General features: G+C 44.8%; 1 protein-coding gene and 1 long non-coding RNA gene across 14 annotated transcripts in view; one reads left to right on the forward strand and one right to left on the reverse strand.

Moving 5' to 3' along the window:
* Window positions 1-522: 522 nt before the first annotated feature.
* Window positions 523-17,698, reverse strand: LOC136326356 (uncharacterized). 8 transcript variants are annotated; one of them, XR_010729437.1, is made up of 9 exons: window positions 17,340-17,698; window positions 15,742-16,001; window positions 14,981-15,111; window positions 9,969-10,067; window positions 6,957-7,274; window positions 3,836-4,042; window positions 3,258-3,456; window positions 2,362-2,663; window positions 523-912 (listed from the first exon to the last, which is right to left on the reverse strand). It is a non-coding gene; the product is annotated as an uncharacterized lncRNA (long non-coding RNA). The 8 variants fall into 8 exon arrangements; XR_010729436.1 differs by lacking the exon at window positions 17,340-17,698 and adding an exon at window positions 17,045-17,183 and having other exon boundaries at window positions 9,969-10,064; XR_010729431.1 differs by lacking the exon at window positions 17,340-17,698 and adding an exon at window positions 17,045-17,183 and having other exon boundaries at window positions 3,901-4,042.
* Window positions 16,016-25,607, forward strand: part of ST7 (suppression of tumorigenicity 7) — a 310,576-nt gene continuing 300,984 nt past the window's right edge. The window contains exon 1 of one of the 6 annotated variants that reach the window (XM_066262163.1): window positions 16,016-17,129. In XM_066262163.1, coding sequence (XP_066118260.1) covers window positions 16,652-17,129 — 478 coding nt within the window. In that variant the 5' untranslated portion in view covers window positions 16,016-16,651. The remainder of the gene's footprint in view (window positions 17,130-25,607) is intronic. The other 5 variants (XM_066262165.1, XM_066262162.1, XM_066262164.1 and 2 more) reach the window with 5 other exon arrangements.

The raw sequence follows: 25,607 nt of genomic DNA on the forward strand, positions 1-25,607 counted from the left end.
GCAGGTGCACGGCCACGTGGCCTTGTGGCTTTCAGGCCTGACTGATTACAGTGCTGAAGAGACCTTAGAAACATACTCCAGCTGTTTCAATTTAAAACACAAAGCCCACAAGGCCCACTGAGGGTTTAAGGAACTCCCTGACGGATCCCTTTCCATGGCATAGACTCCAGATTAACTTCAAACTTGGCTGAAAGACACAACAGCATGGACACTTTCAATATACCTTCCATGTTATTTTGCCTACTCAAAGGTCCCTTCCTCCTTTCCTCCCTTCAAAAAAAAACAACAAAAAAAAAAACAAAAAAATAAAAACCACATCGACCTGGAACGCTGAGGTTGCCAGTTCTAAACCCTTGGCTTGCCCGGTCAAGGCACATATGAGAGTTGATGCTTCCTGCTCCTCCCCCACTTTTCTCTCTCTCTCTCTCTCTCTCTCTCTCCCTTTCTCTCTCCCTCTTTCCTCTCTAAAATGAATAAATAAAATCTTTTAAAAAAACCCACAAAAAGAACTTTGTTATAATCTAGTTTTGTGTACCTTCTTTTATTATTTTTATTTAAATATTAAATGCATGAAATAACAAAGTACCTTTCAGTATATCGGGGTTTTGTTATACTTAAAACAGTCATTAGGCCAGAGAACCGGTTGTTAAATTATTTTAATCCCACCACTGGATGAGATCATATTTCTGAAATTTTCACCGGAGAAATGGTTTATGTGGCAGTTCAGGAGAGAAGCCAGCAGGTGTCAATGTTCTCATTTCTGGCTAGTGATGTCCAGACACATTGAAAGGCTGAAATAAGGCCACCATGTGCTGTCTGACCACGTGGAGCACCTGGGCTGGCCATGGCTTGGTGGTTCCTCAGCGAAGGACACTGCTGGTTCTGGGGAAGAACCTCTTCATAGTCAGCATCCTAGGAAAAAGGTCTTTATGAGATGGAAATATTGTTTTTCTTTTTTGAAGAAAAAATATTTAGCAATAAATTAAGGCAATGTCCACTAACACTTAGAGAAAACTTAGGGTATATTCAAACAAATAGTACAGTGTTTCTTAACTATTTTTTTTTCTGAAGCTGGAAACGGGGAGAGACAGTCAGACAGACTCCCGCATGCGCCCGACCGGGATCCACCCGGCACGCCCACCAGGGGCGACGCTCTGCCCACCAGGGGGCGACGCTCTGCCCCTCCAGGGCATGCTCTGCCGCAACCAGAGCCACTGTAGTACCTGGAGCAGAGGTCAAGGAGCCATCCCCAGCGCCCGAGCCATCTCTGCTCCAATGGAGCCTTGGCTGCAGGAGGGGAAGAGAGAGACAGAGAGGAAGGAGGGGGGGTGGAGAAGCAAATGGGCGCTTCTCCTATGTGCCCTGGCCGGGAGTCAAACCGGGGTCCCCCGCACGCCAGGCCGACGCTCTACCGCTGAGCCAACCGGCCAGGGCCAACTATTTTTGAAGTCAAGGAATGTTTTAAAAATCTGAAAGCTATGATTCCTCTTCTGACAAAAGTGCACATGTGGCTGCACATTCATACTCACCGATCTCTCAGCACACATGCTCCCTACATGTGTTCCTGTTCCCTGTAGCCTGACATCTCCCGATCTGGGCAATGCTCAGACCTTTTATAGAAAACATTATATCGCACAACTTCACAGTCTGGGTTATTTTTTTTAATCAGAATTTATTTACTTTATAAACTTTCCTCCAACTCCCTGAGCCCGGCACTGTTTTTGGCACTTGGCAGTGTGGCTGAGAATCAGACAGTGAAAGCCTTTACTTGCTAGGGGAAAGACAAGCCTTGAGCAAGTCAACAGGAAAATCTCAGAGAGTGATAAGTGTATGTAGGAAACAAAACGGGAAAACCTCTGAAGAGATGGCATGTAAGCTAAGAAGTGAGACACACAGGGAGATAAGCCCACGAATAGAAAACACCAGGTGGTCAGGAAGCCAAGTTAAGACCAGGTGATCAGCCCTGGCCAGTTGGCACTGCGGTATGGCATCAGCCTGGCATGTAGAAGTCCCGGGTTCAATTCCCAGTCAGGGCACACAGGAGAAGCAACCACTTGCTTCTCCACCCCGCCTTCCATCTCTCTTTCTCTCTCTTCTCCTACTGCAGCCATGGCTCAAATTGTTCAAGCAAAGTTGGACCGAAAAAAAGTTGCTGAGCAACGGAGCTGAGGCCCAGACAGGCAGAGCATTGCCTGGTAGGGGCTTGCTGGGTAGATCCTGGTCAGAGTGCATGCGGGAGTCTGTTTCTGCCCCCCCCACTTAAAAAAAAAAAAAAAGACCCGATGGTCAGAAGGAACTCATGCAAAAATGTCACCACCCCTTTACTCCCAATTTGAAAATGTAGAGGTGGCTGATTTTTACCTTCCTCTGCCTGCTTAAGCTTCTGACCCACATGTGCAGTTGATCAAGGTTTGACCTCCATAGGACCTTCTTAGGATGGCAGTAATGAACAGTCTGCCATCCTGACCCACAGCACAGTCATGAACATGGTTATGGTTACCAGGGTGAGGGAAGTCACTTGACGCTTGTAAAGCCAGCAGCCAGGGCCAGGGCCACTATCACAGCCTCCTGGCCCATGCAGGTTCGCATTGGATTCGGACAGTCGGTAAAGAAGCAACGGAGCCACAAACTGGTGGGCCATAGTCTTTAATTCTAGCTTGCACCTGGCGGGCAAGTAAAAACACACACTGGGCTCCAAAACCCATTCACATTCAGTGCTCACAAAGCTACTGACTTATCCGAGTTTCCTAGAATCAAAGGTTTCTAGCTCACCAGCCTTATTCTCCTCAGTTCCCCATCTCCTTCCTTCTCCAGCGTCAAACTGCACAAACTGGCCTCTCACTCAATACTCCGCCATCTTGGCTGCTTCTCCTGGCCACATGGCCTCTTTCTGCTCTCCTCTAATGATAATCTCAGGAACCAAGAGCAAGCTCCCGCTCCATCCCCATTTTATAGTGTAGAAATCCAAACTCTTAATCCAATATACAAAATAGGGAAGTCTCTAATACAAAGTCACTTTCTGAGGCATGATTGGATTGTACCACCCCACATCAAAAAGGATAGGAAAGGCTTAATCCCAAAACCAAGCCCCAGGCTACAAGGATTCTGCCTGCCTTTAGCCCACCCCAACATACATTAATATCACCTGGGCAAGGCCTCCTCGTGTTATCTTTAACAAAGTGAGGATAATACATTTTATCTGCCCAACAATGCTGAAATGGAGAAGTCCACCATGCTGCCTTTTCCAAAAAGCTCACCTTTTTGCATAAACCCACTTTGTCCCAGCTTATATTATACAAGCAGCCAGGCAGAACCAGTGTCCGAGCCAGTTCACTGGACCTTCCTCTCCTCTGTGCTGCCTCCTTTGTGCTCAAGCACAAGCTTAATAAAATCTGTCTGGAAATTTCTCTGGGTTCCTTCTCAGTTTCCATCTTGGAGAGCCTAAGAACTTTAATGCTGGTAACAAAAGGAAGGTGGAATTAAACACACTAAGAGCATTTCTGGAAAGGGAATAGTTTCTGCAAAGGTCTCCAGTGTTGGCAGCGAGAAGAGCACCAGGTGTTAGACCTGCGGAGTCAGACTGTACCTCAGTTCAGCAACCTTGGTACTTGAGTTCTGGCTAAAAAGGAATTTAGAGCCAAGACCCAGACTACAAGAGAAAGTCTATTTAGAAAGTCGCAGTTAGAAGTGAGCATAGAAGAAAAGGGCTCAATAAACAAGATACAGAGGCAAAAGGAGGCCACTGGAACTTAGGAGAAAAAAGAAAGGCAAGGAAAATGCCCCTGGAGAGAGGGGTGGGGAAAGGCGTGGACGTGCTCCATAGAGAGCGCCTCACCTCGCTGGGTCCTCTTGCCAATATTTATCTGCAGGTTCAGGGGAGGATCTAGACAAAATATTCACCAGTTTTCCAGGTGTGTCCTTTCAGAGTCATGGTCTTTACAGATTGGTTGGTGTCAGGGCAGGGGTCATTCATCAATGCAGCTGGTCCTGACAGCAGCCATAGCATTGCTTGTCTGGTTCTGCTGCTTTTCGGGGCCTGGAGCTGAAACACAAAGGAGGCCTTGATATTACTTAGGGGTTAATGCTGAAGGGAGTGGCTGTGTAAGGCCTGCATAGGAGTCATATGAGTCCACTTTTTGGCCCCTGGTTTCTCCTCCAAGGCGGTCTACCACATGACCAATGTTGGGCAGATAGAGTATATTATGCTCACTTTGTTAAATATGACGCTGCCCATGAGGAGGCTGTTGCCCAGATGATATTAATGTGTGTTGGGGGCAGGCAGGATTGTTGTAGCCTGGGGCTTGGTTTTTGGATTAAGCCTTTCCCACCCTTTTTGATGTGGGGTGGTACAACCCAATCATGCCTCAGAGAAGTGACTTTGTATTAGAGACTTCCCTGTTTTGTATATTGGATTAAAGGTTTGGATTTCTACACTATAAAATGGGGGCAGAACGAGAGCTTGCGCTCTTGGTTCCTGGGATGATTAGCAGGAGAGAGCAGAGGGAGCAGAGCAGAGAGCAGTGGAAAGAGGCCATGTGGCCAGGAGAAGCAGCCAAGATGGCGGAGTGCTCAGTGAGATGCCAGTTTGTGTAGTTTGTGTAGAGAGAAGGAAGGAGATGGGGAACTGAGAAGAATAAGGCTGGTGAGCTAGAAACCTTTGATTCTAGGAAACTCAGATAAGTCAGTGGCTTTGTCAGCACTGAATGTGAGTGGGTTTTGGAGACCAGTGTGTGTTTTTACTTGCCCGCCGGGTGCAAGCTAGTATTAAAGATGACAGCCCACCAGTTCTTGGCTCCGTTGTTTCTTTACCGACTGTCCGAATCCAATGCGAACCTTCATGAGCCAGGCGGCTGCTTTGATAGTGGCAGCCCTGGCTACTGGCTTTACAACCAACAATAAGAAAGGTCAGGGGGTCTAAACCACATGGCCAGCGTTCTGCTAGGGAGGAAAGGTCACCCCGGGGCGAGGTTACCGTTTGCCCAGTTTTGCCCATTGCTAGACACCTGGGGCTTCCTGCCTGGTGACCCTCTGCGCCTGGCCTGTAGTCCTGGCTCTGCTCAAGTCTCTTACTGGTACCACGCTGGATGGAATGAGTTTGGGTGGACCTGAAGAGCCATGGACGTTTTCCTCAATCTCTCCCTTTCTCTTATCCCTCCACGTCCAGTTGACAGCAAGTCCTGCAATTTTATCTCCAGAATATACTGTAAGTCATTCCACTCCTCTCTACCCCAATGTCTTGCCCTCATACAAAGCCCCTGGACTGTGGAAGCAAACCAGGCTTCTGCTTCTACTCATTTCTCTCTGATCCATTCTCTGTGTACTGGCCGCAGACTGGGCTATTTATACCCACATGGTGTCATTTCTTTCACCGACTAAAAAGTTCTCAACTCCCCTGTTACCCAGGTCTCTGCTGCCCCGTCTCACCTCCTCCCTCTCTCTTCTTCCCTTCTCGATTTCCTGCCCCTGGCCTCCTTTCTGTGCCTGGAATGCAAGTCCCGAGGGCCTTGTCCCTGGTGTTCCCTTTTCAGGGGTTCTCTCCCTTCTGCTGTTCCCACTTCACCCTTCACAGGACTTGCCTTTTCTACTTTGCAGGTCTCAGATCAAATATCACCTCCTGAGGTCTTTCCCAAACGTCCTGCTCCCCCACCCAATTTATAATAATCTCTCTTTATCTTGATTTTATTTCTGTGGTGGGATAATACTTGAAGGACTGATTCCTTTGTTTCTTCATGTTTGTTCTCCCCTCCTTCCCTAAACCTATTTTTTTTTTAAATAAGAGGAGGGGAGATAGTGACACAGATTCCCACGTGCTCCCAGATTGAGATCCACCTGGTAACCCCTGTCTGGGGCCGAAGCTTGAATCAACTGAGATATTTTTAGTGCCTGAGGCTGATGCTCAAACTAACAGAGCTATCCTCAGTGCCTGGGGGCTGATGCTCGAATTGAGCCACTGGCTACAGGAGGGGAAGAGGGAGAGAAGGGCGAGAGGGCGGGGAGAGAAGCAGATGGTCCCTTCTGTGTGCCCTGACCGAGAATTGAACCAGGGATGATCACACACCAGGCTGATGCTCTATCCACTGAACCACTGGCTTACTCAGACCAGAAGATAGCTACAACTGCCTAAGGGGAAAGAGTGCGAACTGGGAACAAGGACAAAGCCTCGTGTTTCCCATTCTGAGCCTGAATCTAAGAGCTGCGATACAATAGCACATGTACTGACAGGATATCGGCCGAGCCAGATTTTCATCCTGCCTTCCACGCCAAGCAAGCCCTGTGAACTGTGCGCTGCGTGTGTGTGTGGGGGGGTGGGGGGGTGGGGGGGGTGGGAGGACACACCAGTAGGGGCAGAGAGAACTAAACATCCAAGAGTTCAATGCTGTAGAGGGCTCTGCACCGCGCTTCTTGCAGCCAGTCCGCTAACTACCAGTAGCTCAAACCAGGGCCATGCACTATGCCCAGGGTCCTTATTTAGCCCATTGCTGGTCCTTGGAAGCTAGAAAGCTAAGAAGAATTTCTGCATTATTAAATGGTTGGGAAAAAAACCCAAAAGATAACATGTAACAGGTGCTTTAAAGTATACAATGTATTGCTCTAAGTCTTTGCACTTGTTAGCTCATTTAATTGTTTTTACAACAATCCTGGAAAGCAGGTATTGTTACTCATTTAATACATGAGGAAACTGGAGCGCTGGAAGGGCTCAGTGAGAGTCAAAGATCACACAGCCCGTGGTAGTCCAGCTGTATTCTAGCCCAGAGGCCTGTATGTATTTAGATTATACAGTATTTAGAATTTTGTCAGGAAAAAATCATGAAAATTTGTTTTCTTTCTTTATATATAAGTACCTACAAAATACCTTTGATTTTACCTCTTGGCCTGTGAAACCTAGAATATTTTACTATCTGGTTCTTTACAGAAAATGTTTGCAGAACCCTGGTTCACACCATAAAGACACTTACTACTATTGAAGAGTTCCAGATGTAGGGGATTCCAGGGTTCAGCCACTCAGTGAGGACATCGAGGATACAGTCATTTTCTGTTTCTTTGCTTCACCATTTGTAACATGTGGCTTTTGTGTTGTTGTTGTTTGTTTGGTCTTCTCATGGTCACAAAATAACTGCTGCAGCTCCAAGCTTTGCAGCTGCTAGAGTGAAAGAAGCTTACACTGTGCATGTAGAGAGGCCCAATCTCAGCCAGTATGGAGTAGATGCTGACAGTAGCAGACCAGGATTCGACAACTGCACCAACTGCCAAGAGCAGCCCAGGCCAGACAGAAACTGAGAAGTAGATAAGATTTCCCCATAAATGGTGAGGCACACTATAATCCCAGGACTTAGAATTAATACCAGTGAGAGGAGGGGAGAGAGGGAGACACACTCCCGCTGGCACCCCCACCAGGATCCACCCAGCAACCTCTGTCTGGGGACGATACTATGCTCAGCTGGGGCCATGCTTCCAACGGAGCTATTTTTAGCATCTGAGGAGGAGGCTCCATGGAGCCATCCTCAGCACCCAGAGCTAATACGCTTGAACGAATCGAGCCATGGCTATTGTAGAGGAAGAGAGAGGAAAAGAGAGAGTAAGAGAGAGAAGGGGGAGGGGTGGAGAAACAGATAGTGGCTTCTCCTGTGTGCCCTGACTGAGAATTGAACCTGGAACATCCACACGCTGGGCTGATGCTCTAACACTGAGCCAATTGGCCAGGGCCTTAAATTTTCTAAGTCTAAAAAACCAACTTGTTTGAGATGTCAAAAAAATAAATAAATAAAAATAAATAAATAAACAACCCTACCCTTCCACTCTCTAGCTCAACATCATTTCAATTCAAAGGAATGGCACAGAGCAATAAACAGATCTATAAAGAACACTCAATAAATGCATTTAAACAAGATAGACCAAGGTAAGTGCCTCTTTTTGGAATAAGAGTGTTAATATATGAGACATAGAAGTAAAAGTAATTAAATGTGCATGGAAGCAAGTTATTTCCGACAGTTTGTCCAATCAGTCAAATTTGACAAGTTAACTCAGATTGGCTGATAATGCGGACATCTTCAGCTCAAAGGCTGAATGAGAAACTTCGATCAAGAGAATATGGTAAAAATAGTATTATAAAGATAATTTTGAGAAGGAGGAAAACTCAAGGGAATTATAATCCATATTCATTGTCATTATTAACAAGGAGATAAATCCCATTATAGTTAGATGTGCATAAAGTGCTAAATGTAGCTTTTGTGCAATAGCATTGAAATGCAGAATAGAAGGGAAACCTGGGCAAAGTAAGGAATAAAGATTAGAATTACAAGGAAGTCCTCACTTAACATCATGGATAAGTTCTTGAATACTGACATTAAGAGTATTATACCGATGTTACCATAGGCTAACTGATATAAACAGTTAAGATATTATAGCATATTTCTGGTCACAAAAACATGACTAAATTTCTAAATAAAGACCCCTAAACACCTCTAATATTAAACATTGAAAAAATGTGAGCTGTACATACATTTAAGAAAGATTAATAAAAACAAGTCAGATGATGATTTTCCAACCAGTTCAGGGTCCCTGGGTGGCCAGAGAGAGCCTCTCCCAACAGCTCAGGACACAAGGTGGGCACCCACCCGGGACAGGAGCCCGTCCATCCCAGGGGCCACTCACACCCATGCCCACACTCAGACCAGTGTAGACATACACACATGCCAATTCACTTCATTAGCACATGTTTGGGAAGTGGGAGGAAACCCGAGTCCCCAGAGAGAACCCACACAGACATGAGAACATGGAGACTCCACAGACAGTGGCCCCAGTTGGGAATCTGCTGCGTCCCACGCCATGAGTCTATTCCAGGGTCTCGAGTGGGAATTGGTATGCAATTGAATGAGAGACTTAAAGATATATACAGGATGAGATTGGGAGGATGCCATGGCTCCTTGCCGACAGTCACTACTGTTCTAGCTGCAAAAACATGGCGCCCCCAGAAAGACATCCGTCTTTTATTACTGGACAGGTGGACTATTAGCAAATCAATCACGTTTCCAAGGCAACACAAGAAAACCACCAGGTGCGGAAAATTCCCCACCATCTTAACTTTTAAACAAAGAAGTAACTAGCTTCCAATCCTTCCAGGGAACATGGGTGGGCAGAACATCAGAGAAGCACAGCCCTTTGTTAACTTAATTAGGCAGGTGTTGGGCAGATAAAATATATTATGCTCACTTTGTTAAAGTGGCGCTGCCCACATGGAGGCCATTGCCCAGGTGATATTAATGTGTGTCTCTCTGGGCAGGCAGAATCCTTGTAGCCTGGGGCTTGGTTTTTGGATTAAGCCTTTCCCACTCTTTTTGATGTGGGGCGGTACAATCCAATCATGTCTCAGAGAAGTGACTTTGTAGTAGAGACTTCCCTATTTTGTATATTGGATTAAAGGTTATGGATCTACACTATAAAATGAGAGAAGAACAGGAGCTTGCGCTCTTTTGGTTCCTGGGATGATTAGCATGAGAGAGCAGAGGGAGCAGAGCAGAGAGAGCAGAAAGAGGCCGTGTGGAGGAGGACAGGAGAAGCAGCCAAGATGGTGGAGTGCTGAGTGAGATGCCAGTTTGTGCAGAGTTTGTATCTGGGATAAGGAAGGAGATGGGGAACTGAGGAGAATAAGGCTGGTGAGCTAGAAACCTTTGATTCTAGGAAACTCGGATAAGTCAGTGGCTTTGTGAGCACTGAATGTGAGTGGGTTTTGGAGCCCAGTGTGTGTTTTTACTTGCCCGCCGGGTGCAAGCTAGAATTAAAGAAAATGGCCTATCAGTTTTTGGCTCCATTGTTTCTTTACCGACTGTCCGAATCCAATGCAAACCTGCATGGGCCAGGAGGCTTCTGTGATGGTGACCCTGGCGATGGCAGCTCCTGGCTTTACAGCAGGTGAGGTGGGGGGTTGGGCCCAAAACCTCTGTCCCCTAGATATCCAAACTGCAAAATACCTTGTTTATTTTTCAGTCCCCAACAGGAATCAACTTCTTTCTCCTTATTAATGTTGATATGAAGTGCCATTGGAGGAAATGCTGTTATTCAAGGAGCTGCTGCAATATTAGAAATATAATTAATTTAGCTAGAGTGATGGGCAATCACATTACTTAATACTGGTCTGAAATATGTTCTAAGATAAAAATAATCTGATTTATCTTTTTTTTCCCTTTTTTTAGATTAGGTTTCAGCATAGGGTAAATATGCCAGATGATTATGAAATTTCCACTTTAATTTTCATCCCTAAGTATAGTCCTACACATTAGAAATGAGAACAAAATAAACAATATAACTGATAATGTTTAAGGGAGTACATTTTGGTTAAATAAAGGAATCAATTCTCAAATTAAAAAAAAAATGTTCTGTCAATAAAAACAATTTTTATGTTTAAGTGAGAGGACGGGAGATAATGAGACAGAGTCCTGCATGCACTCCAACTGGGATCACCTGGAAACCCCTGTCTGGGCTGATGCTCAAATCAACCGAGGTATTATTAGTGCCTGAGGATGGTGCTGGGACCAATGGAGGAATCCTCAATGCCCAGTTCCCAGGGCAATGCTCAAACCAATCCAGTCACTGGCTATAGGAGGGGAACAGGGAGAGAAAAGGAAGAGGGTGGGGGAGAGAACCAGATGGTCACTTCCCTTGTGTGCTTTGACCAGGAATCGAACCTGGGAAGTCTATATGCTGGGCCTATGCTCTATCCACTGAGCCACTGCACAGGGCCAATAAAAACAAATTTAAGCTTATGCACAGCCTATCGGATGTTTCTTATTCTACTAATAATTATATAACATCAGTCTCACCGTATTTGTTTTTCTTTTCAATGCAACAGATTAATTGATGTGTCTAAATTTTTCAGGTGCTTTGGAGATGTAAGTGCATAAATTTGAAATTTGAAGCCAAACCACAAAATAACATGCTAGGCACAACAGCAAGCAAATAGCATATTATTTTTTTACTTGTCTTAGAATTATTTTATATGGTGGTTATCACTAGTCATATCTATATATAACAAAGGTATCTATAGATAACAAAGGTATATATTGATATGACTCTGGTTCCTGAAATTCTACCCAGTCATGGAACAAAATATGCAGTTTAAATAAAATAATAAAATAAGAATAACTGATGTTTTACATATACAGAAAATTTCAGACAACAGATTTTATTTATTTATTTATTTATTTATTTATTTATTTCAGAGATGGAGTCAGAGAGAGGGATAGATAGGGACAGACAGGAATGGAGAGAGATGAGAAGCATCAATTATTAGTTTTTTGTTGCGACACCTTAATTGTTCATTGATTGCTTTCTCATATGTGCCTTGACCGTGGGGCTACAGCAGACCAAGTAACCCCTTGTTTGAGTCAGTGACCTTGGTCCAAGCTGGTGAGCTTTGCTCAAACCAGATGAGCCCACGCTCAAGTTGGCGACCTCGGGGTCTTGAACTTGGGTCCTCCGTATCCCAGTCCAACGCTCTATCCACTGCACCTGGTCAGGCAGATTTTTTTTTTTTAAATTTTATTTATTTATTTATTTTTAGAGAGGATAGAGAGACAGAGAGAAGGGGGAGGAGCTGGAAGCATCAACTCCCATATGTGCCTTGACCAGGCAAGCCCAGGGCTTTGAACCGGCAACCTCAGCGTTTCCAGGTTGACGCTTTACCCACTGCGCCACCACAGGTCAGGCCAGGCAGATTTTATTTTGATTAAAAGTGCTATAATAAAAAACTCTTGTATTTTAGTACCATGGATAAAAAGAAAAATATACTATTATTATTTCTACACTATTTAAAATGCAACTAAAAAACTAATTATCTTAGAGTATCTTCCCAAGAGTAAAGACATTGAGTACAATAATCAAGAAAAAAGAGAGTAGGTAGCATTGTTACATATCATGATTGGTTAGCCTAGGAAACAAAAGATGACACAGAATTTCAGAGGGTTCTTAATATATGTTTCTGTTCTTGTTTTTGTTGAATACATCTGATCTCTGCTCACAGAATTTTTTTTTTAAGTCTCATTAATTTTCCCCTGGTTTTCCCTCTCGATTATATTTCAGCAGTGTAAAAGAGAAGGCTGTGTTGACTAGCTACTTCTTTCCAAAGGAATTTTATGTTTTCTTTTCCTTTGAAAATGAGGAACCATCCTCTACTGGCTGGAGCAGGTTTTTACGGTGAATATAAGGTTAGGTTGCCTTCAGTTCTCTACACAAGGCTAGGATTGTTTTAGTTTGCATTCTTGCTACCAGAATTATTTTGTATGCCAATAAAGCTTATCTTATTAGAATAATTTTGATTTTTTAAAACAAATCAGGGATGTAAGGAATTTCACTGAGCCTATGAAAGGCTTTACATAGAAACTAGGATCTCTTTTTTAAGGAATAGAGAACAGAAGTAAATGTGATAATTCTTCATGAAATTTCTATACCTAGTCACTGTGAATCTTTCACTGTAAGATTACAATGTATATGCATGTCAAGGATGGAAATGCAGTCTTTCTTATACATGCACTATTACATGTTGGGGACCTTCTTCCCAAGTTTTGCTATCTGTATTATCTTTTTAACTCTACACGGGTAGTTGAAATTCCACCTGTTTAGTACCCTATGAGAAAGTATGTTGTCTTGAAGAAGAAATGGCAATTTCTCCTTCAAACCTGTTTGTCTTCTCTCCTGGTTCCCAGAAAACTAGGTTAGATTTGAGCCTGTCTAGGTAAGTCACTAAATATGGATAACTAATTAGGATGTTATCCATTAACATAGGATATTGACTAATTCATAAATTCAACCAATGAATGTGGGTAGGATTTTAAAAAATTTTATACAAAACCCAAAAGTCAGAATAGTTATTTCTTGCACTTTAATCTCAGATGAATACTGAAAATCATTTACAAAAATAGATTCTTAAACTTACAACAAAGTAGAAAACTAAAGACTATGAAAGCCAATATATGCATACATACATCCAAACACCATTTATAAAACAAAGTTCTTCCCTAATATATTGGTTTCTTATTCAGTTTAGATATTTTATCAGACTAAGACATACATTTAATCAAACATATAAACCTATTTAAGATATATTGCAGCCCTGGCCAGTTAGTTGAGTCACAGTGTCATCCGGAAATGACAAGGTTGTGGGTTTGATCCTGTCAGGGCACACACAGGAAGCAACTGAAGAATGCACAACTGGGTGGAACAACAAATGAATGCTTCTCTTCTCCTTCCCCTCTCTCTCCCTTCCTTTCTCTGTTGCTTTAAAGAAAATAATAAATTAAGCCCTGGCCAGATAGCTTGGCTGGTTGGAGTGTTGTCCTAGAGTGTGGAAGTTTCTGGTTTGATGGTTCGATTCCTGGGGCAGGGCACATACAGGAGCAGCTTAATGTTCCTATCTCTCTCTCTCTCTCTCTCTCTCTAGGCCTCTGTCAAAAAATTAATTAATAAAAAATTATAAAAAGATAAAATATAATTAAGTCCTGGCTGGATAGCCTGTTGGTCAGAGCAGTGTCTGGAAGCACAGAGGTTGCCGGTTTGACCCCTGGTCAGGGCACATACAGAAACAGCTTGATATTCCTGTCTGTCTCCCTCTGCTTGCCACTCTCTTAAAAAAAAAGAAAGAAAGAAAGAAAGAAAGAAAAAGAATGAATGAAAGAAAGAAAAGATATTGCTTTTACACAATTCCTATAAATTAGTGGTTATTTAACTGCTAATATACAATCCACAGGTGGTTACACTTTCAGAAACAAACTTCCAAGAAAGCTCACCATTTGGTCAAAGACCAAATCTTAACTTTACCCTTAAATTAAATCAATTAAATCCAAGTGTAGTATTCTTTGTAAAAGGTAAATTTTGGAATTTCTTTTCCTGTAATTGATTTTTTATTATTTTATACAGCACTCAGGAAGTGTTTACTGAACATGTACCATGTGCCAAACACAGTGCTATTTGTTCTTGGAGGTACAGAGGACAAAAATACACAACATACTTAACATTAAAGACCTCTATTTATTAACAGAGGAAAGATATTGACCAGCAGTCATGCTCAGCATTTTTATTATGCATCTCACTGAATTCTGCTAACACCCCATGTAGTAGGTATAAGTGTAACCCATTGTACAGGTGAAGAAAATGGTTCAGGGAAACTCAGTAGCTTATAAAGAGCATGCAGATGGTGAATAGCAGGCTCAGGCACAGAGCTGCAAATTGTCTGGCTTCAAGGCTATACTGTAATAGTCCACCATAAGCTTCCTACTGCTCCATCTCAGGGAAGACACAGCGAACTCCGGGAGCAGGAAGGAGCTGGTAGTATTTCAAGAACATCTCTAAATGCACTGTTCTCAGGCAGTTCTGGCAGGGAGAGAAGGTTGGGTGGGAAGTCTAGCACAGGCAGTCCAAAGGTGTGAAAGAGAATGGTAGGAAGAGTACCTAGGGTGGGGTACAAGGCTGCGCAGGTTGGCAGGAGCATTCTGCAAAGGATATTGTTTCCTGTCTAGATTTTACCCTTTAGGTGTAGATAAGGGGCCTTGACAATTTTTTAAAAAAAAATTTATTTTATTAATTTTAGAGAGGAGAGAGAATGAGAGAGAAAGAGAGAGAGACGGGGGAGGAAGGAGCAGGAAGCATCAACTCCCATATGTGCATTGACCAGACAAGCCCAGGGTTTTGAACCGGTGACCCCAGCGTTCCAGGTCAACACTTTATCCACTGCGCCACCACAGGTCAGGCGGGGCCTTGATGATTTTAAGCAGGGAGTGAATTGTCAGATTTGTGCTTTCAAAAGCAAAGAAGCACGGTAGAAGGTGAATGCGGGGGGGGGGGGGATGCTGGTGACGGTGGTGGTAGTTGTTGGTAATGGGGAAACTGGAGGCAGGGGGCCCAATGCCTTGTTCTCCATGAGATGATCAGGCCATGAGAGACCACAGGTTGTCTTGGGAGAATAGAGAGAAGTGATAGATATCAGACATACCTCAAAATTTTCATATCCAGTTGAATGTGGAGAGGAAAGGAGGTAAGAGAGAGGAATGTAGATGTGATGATCCTCAGATTTTTGAACTAGGGAGCTGGAAAGGTTGTAGGAATTCCCGGATGGAACTCTCTCTGTCAGGAGGAAGTAATGAGTTCAGTTTTAGATGTGAGGAGCTTGAGGTGACTGTGGACCATTGTACTGATCAGGAGGCAGCTGGATATATCTGGGTTGTCATTATTTATTTACAGTCCCACTCAAGAGCCACCCTCTACCCACCTTTAGCTTTACCCAGCCTGTCCTATCCATCACCAAGGTCTATTAATGCTACCTCCTGAATATTTCTTTAATCCTCACTTAATTCTCTGTACTGGTAATTTGGATTAGTGTGTGCAATGCCAAATAACTGTGAATACCTTACCGTCTCTACAAGACCCTTCAAAATCAGATCACCTTCAGTTTTCTCTCTCTTGACCCCAAGAGATCATGCTTGTCCGGCTTCTGTGTCTGACCTCAACCCTGTGCCTGGATGCACACCTCCAAGAGGCAATGATGAAGGAGACAGGGCTGACATTCCAGGCGCCTCTAGTCAATGTCAGAAAATTGTGGTGCAGTTGAGCCATAGGGATGTCCCTTCTTTGAGATTTACTGACAGCAAAAAGACAGGTCCCAGGATGTTTCTTTAAATTAAGTGGGGAATCCTATCACAGAGGACCTGCTGGGTTACTTGATCATCACATAAACTAGATGCTTTGTGTACTTACGCTGTTTTAGTTTACTGAGGATCCAGGTGTCATTGTTTGATACAAAATTTGTTTGGGAGTGCATTGCCACAAGTAACTATAAAGTATGTGTGTGGATCCTCTTTTCCATGCCTGTACCTCCCGCTGCAAGAGATCCAGTATATGAGGAAACTGGCAGCTGTGGGGCCGGAATCAGTGACACCGTGAGCAGTTCTGTTACCTATGCCATAGGTCGGTCCTACACATAAAGGCTAATGGAGCTTGTTTCACTGTGGGGGAAACTGCAAGTAAGCAAAACAAAAATGACAGTAAAATATTCGCTCGACACTCAGAATTCTGAAAGTCTTGGCTGTATATTGGACAACCTGCAATTGCTTCACTGCCATCGAACACCTAGAAAGGGAAATGATTTACAGACAGAAGCCAACTTTAAGTTTTTATTTGGCAAAGGCAACATTTTTTTTTTTTTAGCACGGATGAAAAATGTTTATGATTTACTTCTTGTTTAAAATAGCCAGGTGGGAATAGGCCAAAGTTATCCCAGAGACGTGTTTCTACTAAAAACAGGCCAAGAGTTGTTTACACTGTGATCGCCCCCCAAATTGGGGTATAAGTAAGCAGTCTTTCAAGACATTTCTTTAGAAAACGCCCGCGCTGATTCAAGGACGACAGCACAAAGGGAAAGAGCGATGCAGTGCAGCGTCCCTGAGAGCCAGTCCCGCGCCCGGGGCGCAGCCCCCAGCCCCGGGCAGCAGCCTGTCCCGAGCCCGCGGGGCTGCCCGGCCAGCCGGACGCTGAGCGGGGGCGGCGCGGGCGGCGCTGGGCCCGGGCGGTCTCACTGCACGCGAGTTCTGGCTCGAGTTTAAGGCGAATGTCCAGGCGCTGGGTGCCTCAGTTTCCCCACCTGTACAAGGAGGGTGCCGAGGACTGAATGCGCTCCCCCGCCCTCGGCGGGCCTCGGCACAAGAAGCGCCCCCGCGCCCCCTGTGCTTTCACCCCGGGAGGAGCGTCCCGGCGCCCCCGGCCCGCGGCCCGGGATCCGAGCGCAACAAGCCCGGGCGGCCCGGACCGCGCGGCAGGCCACGTGACCCGCCGCCGCGCGCGGCCTCCGGAGCCCGCACAGGCTGGGGAGCGGCCGGCGGCCCGAGCGCTGGCCCCGCGCAGTCCGCCCGGCCCGGCCCCGACCCCCGGCCCCCGGCCCGGCCCCGACCCCCGGCCCCGGCCGCTCGCGCCGCGGCCGCCCGGAGCAGCGCGGAAGATGGCCGAGGCGGGCGCGGGCCTCCTGGAGCAGCTCAAGTCCTGCATCGTGTGGTCGTGGACCTACCTCTGGGCCCTGTGGTTCTTCCTCGTGCTCTTCCTGGTCTACGTGCTGCGGGCGCCCCTGCGGCTCAACGACAACCTGAGCACAGGTGAGGCCGCGGCCGCGCCCCTCCCCCACCCGGAAAGTTCCGCGCGGGCGGCGGGGGGGCCCCGCGGACGCCCCCTGGGGGTCTGCGCCAGCCCCGTGCGCTCCGCGAGTGACCCCGGCTCCTCCTCACCCCGCCCGGCCGCGGCCGCGGGTGCGGGCCACCGAGTGCGGCCGGGCCACGCGTCTGTGCTCGCGCCCCCGGGGAGCTGACCTGGTGCTAGGACGGCCCGGGGCGCCTGGGTCGGGGCAGGGGGGGGGGGGCGTCGCTGTGACTCAGACGGGGACCGGGCTCCCGAGGGTGCTCGGAAGGGCACGGATGACGTGTCAGTCTCCAGACCGTGTCGGAGGGCCGGAGCCGGCTCTCGCGCTGCGCGGGCGCGTCCCCCGCCAGCCCGCGGGGCCGAAAAGGGATGGGAACCGCGTCCCCGTGAAGTCGCGGCTGCCAGCCGCGTCACCGAAACCAGCCACACGGGCAGATCGCGGCGACGGTGACTCCCGAGACCGTACAGAAGCGAAAAGTGCACTTTGCAGGAAGGGTTCCTGGAAGTCTGGCGATAGTTGTGGGACTGGTTAGCGTGTTTGTTTTCTGTTTCGCCATTCTTCGGGAAGTTCTTACAGTCCTGAATGTGTGTCCCTGTTTATTTTCTACCTGGCGTGTGCTTTTACGTACTCTGGGAGTCCAGTTGTGGAAATGCACGTTCCCGCGTGGTGGCAACTGCGTTGACACAGTTTCTAGAACACTTGAGATGGTGCACTTACTGTGCCAGTACTTGTGCGTTTAAATATAAACCCCAGACATCTTGATTACTTCAACTGGAACTCCTGTTCCTATTTACATTGGCTTCATAGTATCCCTTGGGTTAGTACCCCTGCCAAGCAGACAGGATCTGAGCTCTACGATCACTTACCACTTAATACTGGGTCCAGCCATCCCACCGACACCAGCTTCTTGGCGTTTCACCTTCCAGATTGGCTGCTTGTCACAATACTCTCTTCCTGGCTTTATGTAAATATGTCTCTAGGACACCTTTTAGTCTCAAAGTCCTATCATTTTAAGAAGCTGGTTGAATTTATGTAGTAAGGGAATCTTATATTTATTGGTAAATGGGTTTGATTTTTTCCCTCTCAAAAAAGTCATTGTAGGATTTTAAAAATGTAAGTTTCTCATTTAAAGTTTTTATTTCAGAACACACATTTGTATGTTACATTTTCTTAAGGTTAAATAATCACCGTGTGTGTGTGTGTGTGTGTGTGTGTGTGTATGTGTGCATGTGCCCGTAAATGCTGCATACCAATGCTTTATGCAGAATTGGCAAAAAGCAAACTACATGTTGGGAGTGTGTGTGTGTGTGTGTGTGTGTGTAATTTAAGGTAGAAATTGTTAAGTCTTCTCACAACAACTTTAAATCTAGCATTTCTCACAAATACCTTTGTTAATTTGAATAGGAACACTGCTCCTTTGAGCTTTTAAGAAAACGTGAAGAGGGCAGACCATCTGAGTTGAACCTTATGAGACACATCGCAGAGGAAGCCTGAGGCTTTCTCTAGCAAAGCTGGACTTCTGTTTTCAGTTTGGCTTTATGTACACAAAAGGGAGGGGAAAGGAGAAATGCCCTGTGAGCGGCTGCCTCTGCTGTGTCTCTGAGAAGTAGGGGGAGAGGTGGACATAAGACCCTCCCATGGTGGAACTTGTTCTTGCTGGGAGATCTCAAGGGGTTCTAATGGGACTCATTTTGCTATGCCTAAGCCCTGTGGTACTTTCTCCACTTGTGAGAAGAAGGAAAGGGTCCCTGGAGAGGCAGCCCAGTCTAGAGCTGCTTTTAGGGAGCTGTGGGTGGCCAGGCCTTCTTCTATAGGAAGGCAGTGAACACCACCACTGGGAGGTTGACCCCTGAGGCAGCCAGCAGCCAGGGCTTCCATGACACAGGCCCAGCTCTGCTCTGTGAGGTTGTGGAACCTGGTAAAAATGTGCCTGGATTGTTCTGGATATCTGCTTGGCTTGTGTTTCTCAATATCTTTATTACTGATATCATCTTTAATATTTCTAACCTCATTTGATCATATTTTATGGTAAATGTGCTAAACCCATTTTTAAAAAAAGTTTCTTGAATGCTCCCTACGCATAGGACATTGTGACAGGTGGTATGAGGGGAAGGATAATACAGGTTCGTAAAAGTCAGGCTAAATAGTTTACATAGCATGGGTGCCGTTTCCCTTAATGTGAAGTGGAGCAGGTCAGGGCCATGGGATCTTCTCCTGGGCTGAGCCATGGAGGATGAGGAGAGTCCCACAGTTGTGAGTTGGGGGCACAGAAGATGTGCCTCCCAAACAAAGGCATGGGTATGTGGGAGTGCAGGTCAGATTCAGAGAACTGTGAATCATTTGGAATTTAAAACAATAAAGGAAAAGGACTTTAATGAACAATAGTACCTTTGTAGTTCTTGTATCATGTGTAGTTTTCCAAGTAAAAATCCCTTCCAGGTTTGTTTCATGCTGTGCCTTAGTTTATTGTTCTTCTCTCCTCCCACCATCCTGGATTTGCTTGACCTTCACTGAGTTGAACCTGTGCTATTTAGGGTAGGGGTCGAGTTCAAAGAATTCATAGTGTTAGACCATACAGAGAAAACTTCCTATAGGCCACCAAATCTAATAATGAAAAATGAATTTTAAGAAGGAAACTGGAGAAAGCCAAAATATTAGGAATAGTGTACACTGGTTAGTTTTGATCATTGCTTTTGTGATGTTCCACCCTTGAGGTAGATAGGAGAGTGTTAAAAAGTTTTATGATTTGCTGAAAATACAACGACCTTTTAACAAGATTTAAAAAGCCCTCTGAATTATATCATTACTTGTCAGTTTTCTAGTGTGTTAACATCCTAAAACAATACTTTTCCAGAAGGTCAGAAAAATTAATAAATGAGAATAGCCATGTAGAATATTAGTCAAGAAAAACAATAGTATAGATTAGTTTAAGATATAATACCATAACTTTATATTGTGATGTTGGTAGCACTTTCTCATTTACCTTATGTTCTGAGATTTTAGATGCTGAATTTAAGAAACATTGCATAACACCTTTTCTTTTCTTTCTTTATTTCTTTAAATTGAGAGGAGAGAAGATAGACTCCCACATGTGCCCTGACCTGGATCCACCAGGCAACCCCCGTCTGAGGCTGATGCTCAATCAACCAAGCTATTTTAGCGCCTGAGGCTGATGTGCTGGGACCAACAGAGCTATCCTCAGTGCCCGGGTCCCACTTGCTATAAGAGGGGAAGAGAGAGAGAAGGGGGAGAGGGAGGGCAAGAGAAGCAGAAGATTGCTTCTTATGTGTGCCCTGAACGAGGATTGAACCCAGGGCTGAACCTGGGACTTCTGCACGCCAGGATGATGCTTTATGCACTTAGCCAACCAGCCAGGCCACATTTCTTAAGATGTGCACTTTGGCTATTTTTGTACCAGGCAACTTAAGTGATTTCCCAATTCTTTTTCTGTTTCCTAATAGTCTGACCTAGGCATAATGTTGTTTATATTATAAAAACATTTGTTGTCTGCCATTTAAGGCGATAAATACAGATGCAATAGTCTTACATTACTGATTTGAAATAATACATAACTTCAGGTGCAGCTCCGTTTTCAGTATTTTTATATTGGAAACAGTTGCTCTATATTTAATTAACACTAGACTTTCCATCTGGAGGGCTTGTTTCCAGTTTACCTACTTCTTTTGTCCTTTGCTATGCTTGTTTAAAATCTCCTATCTGTAAATCCCACCCATCCTTCAAGGACTACCTTGCATACTGCCTTCTGATTGTTTCAGTTGAAAGAAACATTTCTTCCAGCTTTCACAGTGCATTATTCGAGAACCATATTGGCAATTTTTACCTTGCATTGTGTATAAAAATGTGTGTCAATGTTTATGTGCAGGTATCTCTCTTTCTTTCTTTTTTTTTTTTTTCATTTTTCTGAAGCTGGGAATGGGGAGGCAGTCAGACAGACTCCCGCATGCGCCCTACCGGGATCCACCTGGCATGCCCACCAGGGGGCGATGCCCTGCCCCTCTGGGGCGTCGCTCTGTTGCGTCCAGAGCCATTCTAGCGCCTGAGGCAGAGGCCACAGAGCCATCCCCAGTGTCCGGGCCATCTTTGCTCCAATGGAGCCTCGCTGCGGGAGGGGAAGAGACAGACAGAGAGGAAGGAGAGGGGGAGGGGTGGAGAAGCAAATGGGCGCCTCTCCTGTGTGCCCTGGCTGGGAATCAAACCCAGGACTCCTGCACGCCAGGCCGACACTCTACCGCTGAGCCAAACGGCCAGGGCCCGGTATCTCTCTTTCTGTATACATGTTTCATAGCTTCTACTAGACTGGTTCTTTGTTTCCCAGTACAATTCCTTGTACATAGTAGGTCCTTCCCATTCACTCGATGAAAGAATCTTCAAGTCATGTGTACCCAGTGAGCAGGAACAATGGAATTGATTGAATACACTACTGAGTCTGTGCATCACCTGAGTTTTAGCTTTAGGTATAGATCAAAAGCTGTCACAAAAGCTTAAAAAATTCTCTGGTAGGTCATGTGCATCTAATTCATGGAATATATAAAATGATAATATTCTGATTAATGTCAGCTTTGAGTTGAGGTTATATCCCAGACATCTTAGTTCTTATTTTTGGAGACATTTTTCTCAGCTGTTAATGAGACAATCTGAAGGACGCTGTTTTCTCAGACCCCCAGTTTCTGTACGTGTGTAATGCTAACTCTACGTTCCTCCAAGTTCTTGCTAGCTCTAGGATTCTGTGTCAGTGTCTTGGGATAAATTTCACTGAGTGCAGAGTATAGAACCAAGCAAATACATGGACTTAATATATTTTGCCACATTTCATGTGGCTTCCTTCAGAGGCTTTCTGTCTCAAACGTAGAATCTAAGTCTACGTTTACAAAGTCTGATGATCTGACCCTGTTCACCCCTTCTATCTGAATTTCTGTCGTTCTTTGTCGAGGTGACTACCCTCAGACATGTTGTGATCTCTTATTCTTGAACATGTCTTGCTTGGCCTTATGGCTTTTGCACTGGCTATTCCTTCTACCACAATGCTTTTCTACTTGATTTTTGCACATTAGTCTTCTTAGTGGTCACATCTCTGCTTAAATTTACTTCTTTTGAGGGGTTTCTCCTCATGATCCAACCTAAAATGACCATCCAGTTATTGTAATATCACCAGATTTGAATTCTCTGCATAGCGCTGAGCATGGTTTGATGTAATCCATGGTTTTTGCAGCGATCAGATCATCAGACTTTGTAAGCTAGGGTAATAGTTGTCCTCCATGTGACTATAAACTCATTGAGAGTAGAGACCTTATCTGCCGTGTTTTGTTTGCCTTATTGTGTATCTCCCGGATCATGAACAATGAGTATTTGGGCCTAACATGTATGCAGTATGTCGTTGAATGGATAAAAAACTGTCAGTTAGTTGTAGTGACTCAGCAGTAATACTGTCCCTTAGAAAATAATTTTTTTTTCTTTTTTTCCAAGTGAGAGGAAGGGAGATGAACAGACTCCTGCATATGCCCTGTTCAGGATTCACCCAGCAACCCTCATCTGGGGCCAATGCTCCGCCCATTTGGGGCAGCTCCCAAGTGAGCTATTTTTAGTGCCTGAGGGGGAAGCTCCATGGAACCATCCTTAGTGCCTGGGGCCAACATACTCGAATCAATCTAGCCACTGCTGCAGGACCAGGACTGGAAGAGAGCAAGAAGAAGGAGGGGGTGGGATGGAGAAGTAGATGGTCACTTTTCCTGTGTGCCCTGACCAGGAATCTAACGCAGGAATTCCACATGCCAGGTTGGTGCTCTACCACTGAGCCAATCAGCCAGGGCCAGAAAATGATTTTAAAATCTATCCTCCAGTCCAGTGGTAGTCAACCTGGTCCCTACCACCCACTAGTGGGCATTCCATTCATGGTGGGCGGTAGCGGAGCAACCAAAGTATAAATAAAAAGATAGATTTAACTATAGTAAATTGTTTTATAAAGATTTATTCTGCTAAACTTAGTGAAAATCTGACATAAAGTACTTGGCAAGTGATTATTATTATATGCTTTAACTTGCTGTATACAACTCTGCTTTATAAATTTTATAAAGTAAAGTTACTTCTCTACTTTATAAATCACCATTACTATGGAACTGGTGGGAAGTTAGAAAATTTTACTACTAACAGAGATACAAAAGTGGGCAGTAGGTATAAAAAGGTTGACTACCCCTGCTCTAGTCATTTCTTAGGAGATTGAAGTTTGTGTTCACTGACTTTAAATTATAAATATTACCCCAAAATGTTCACTGATGTTCTAACATATAAATATGTTTTGATTTACTCTTTGGGGATAGAATTTAAGAAAAGTTCATCCTTCTTATTTGTATTGTGAATTAAATTAAATATAAAGACTGGTGAGTCAAAAATTGATCACATTGGGCCCTGGCCGGTTGGCTCAGCGGTAGAGCGTCGGCCTAGCGTGCGGAGGACCCGGGTTCGATTCCCGGCCAGGGCACACAGGAGAAGCGTCCATTTGCTTCTCCACCCCTCCGCTGCGCTTTCCTCTCTGTCTCTCTCTTCCCCTCGCGCAGCCAAGGCTCCATTGGAGCAGAGATGGCCCGGGCGCTGGGGTTGGCTCCTTGGCCTCTGCCCCAGGCGCTGGAGTGGCTCTGGTCACAACATGGCGACACCCAGGATGGGCAGAGCATCGCCCTCTGGTGGGCAGAGCGTCGCCCCATGGTGGGCGTGCCGGGTGGATCCCGGTCGGGCGCATGCGGGAGTCTGTCTGACTGTCTCTCCCTGTTTCCAGCTTCAGAAAAATGAAAAAAAAAAAAATTGATCACATTGGGAGACAATTTGTGTAACATAACCTGAAACTTCAAAAATGGGCAGCACATTTACCCCCCCAAATTTGCAGAGTTAGGTATCTCCTATTAATTGTAAGGACAGAAGTTGGGATTCTACCAGCTTGGGAAAAGTTCTTGTATTTGAGGAAAGATGGTGTAATAGAAGAAAGATTTGACTGGGAAAATTTTCAGAGCAATATTGACAGGCATGATGAAACTTAACACGCATCAATATAATTTGAAGTGATTAGAAATATTTAAGCACAACTTTAAGTTCATGTATTTGCACATCCCCTTCCTAATTATAGAAACTATTTCTAGGTTTATATGAAAAGACAGAGTGAAAATAGTTTTAGAATTATGGAAATTTGCTTTATTACCAATTTTTGTGGAATATTTCTCCACACCAGCTGTGATGAGATGAAACGTAATTTTGGATTGAGACAATTTGAGCTTAAATCTCAATTTGCAATCTGTTGGGTAACTTTGGACAGATGACTTTTTAAGACTTTTTTCTCATTTATACTATGAGGACAATAATCTCCTTCATAGTTTTTTTTTTTTTTTTTTTTCTTTTTTTTTTTTTACAGAGACAGAGAGAGAGTCAGAGTGAGGGAAAGACAGGGACAGACAGACAGGAACGGAGGGATGAGAAGCATCAATCATTAGTTTTTCGTTGCGCATTGCGACACCTTAGTTGTTTATTGATTGCTCCCTCATATGTGCCTTGACTGCGGGCCTTCAGCAGACCGAGTAACCCCTTGCTTGAGCCAGCGACCTTGGGTCCAAGCTGGTGAATTTTTGCTCAAACCAGATGAGCCCACGCTCAAGCTGGTGACCTCGGGGTCTCGAACCTGGGTCTTCTGCATCCCAGTCCGACGCTCTATCCACTGCACCACCGCCTGGTCAGGCTCCTTCATAGTTTTATTTGAACTCAAAATGAGATAACTTTTAGCATTGAGTCATGAGCATAGCACATGAATAATATTAACAATCATATATTGTATACCTGGTTGTTCTAGTCCATTTCACTCACTCTGAACTGTCTTCAGTCATTGGTTAATTCATCCGTCCACTAATTTGTTTATTCACTCGTTTGGAAAAGCAGGTACCTGTAAAATTGAGGTTACACCATTCCTGCCAGTTATTATTGAGACGCACAATCTCGTGTCAGTGGTATTCCTTCCAGTTTTTGTACTTGTTTTCTGTGCTGAACAATGAAGATCCTCTAATATTTACTACCAAGTTCACTAATGCTTCCAAGTATATTTTGCTCCCTATGAGCAAGGATCATGCCTGGTTGAAATCAGATCTTGAGAATAAGTTCGAGTGTAAGTCTGTAGGTTGGAACTAGGAAGGGAGACAAGGAATTGTGTAATATTCATTGAGTTCTTACGGTGAGCCAGGCACTGTGCTGCCTGCTTTATCAGTGGTTGTTAGGCTCCCTGGGCTTGTCCACAAGTCTGTTTATATCCCCTATAAACAACTGTATAGCTGATACTTTCTTTGTACCCATGGAATGAAACTTGTTCAAAGCAAAACTAGTATTGTTATAATACCAGCTGTCCTATTAAAGGAAGTAATACAAGTGAACACATTAAAACATGTAT

The sequence above is a fragment of the Saccopteryx bilineata genome, chromosome 2 (assembly GCF_036850765.1).
Source record: "Saccopteryx bilineata isolate mSacBil1 chromosome 2, mSacBil1_pri_phased_curated, whole genome shotgun sequence".
NCBI classification, from domain to species: domain Eukaryota; kingdom Metazoa; phylum Chordata; class Mammalia; order Chiroptera; family Emballonuridae; genus Saccopteryx; species Saccopteryx bilineata.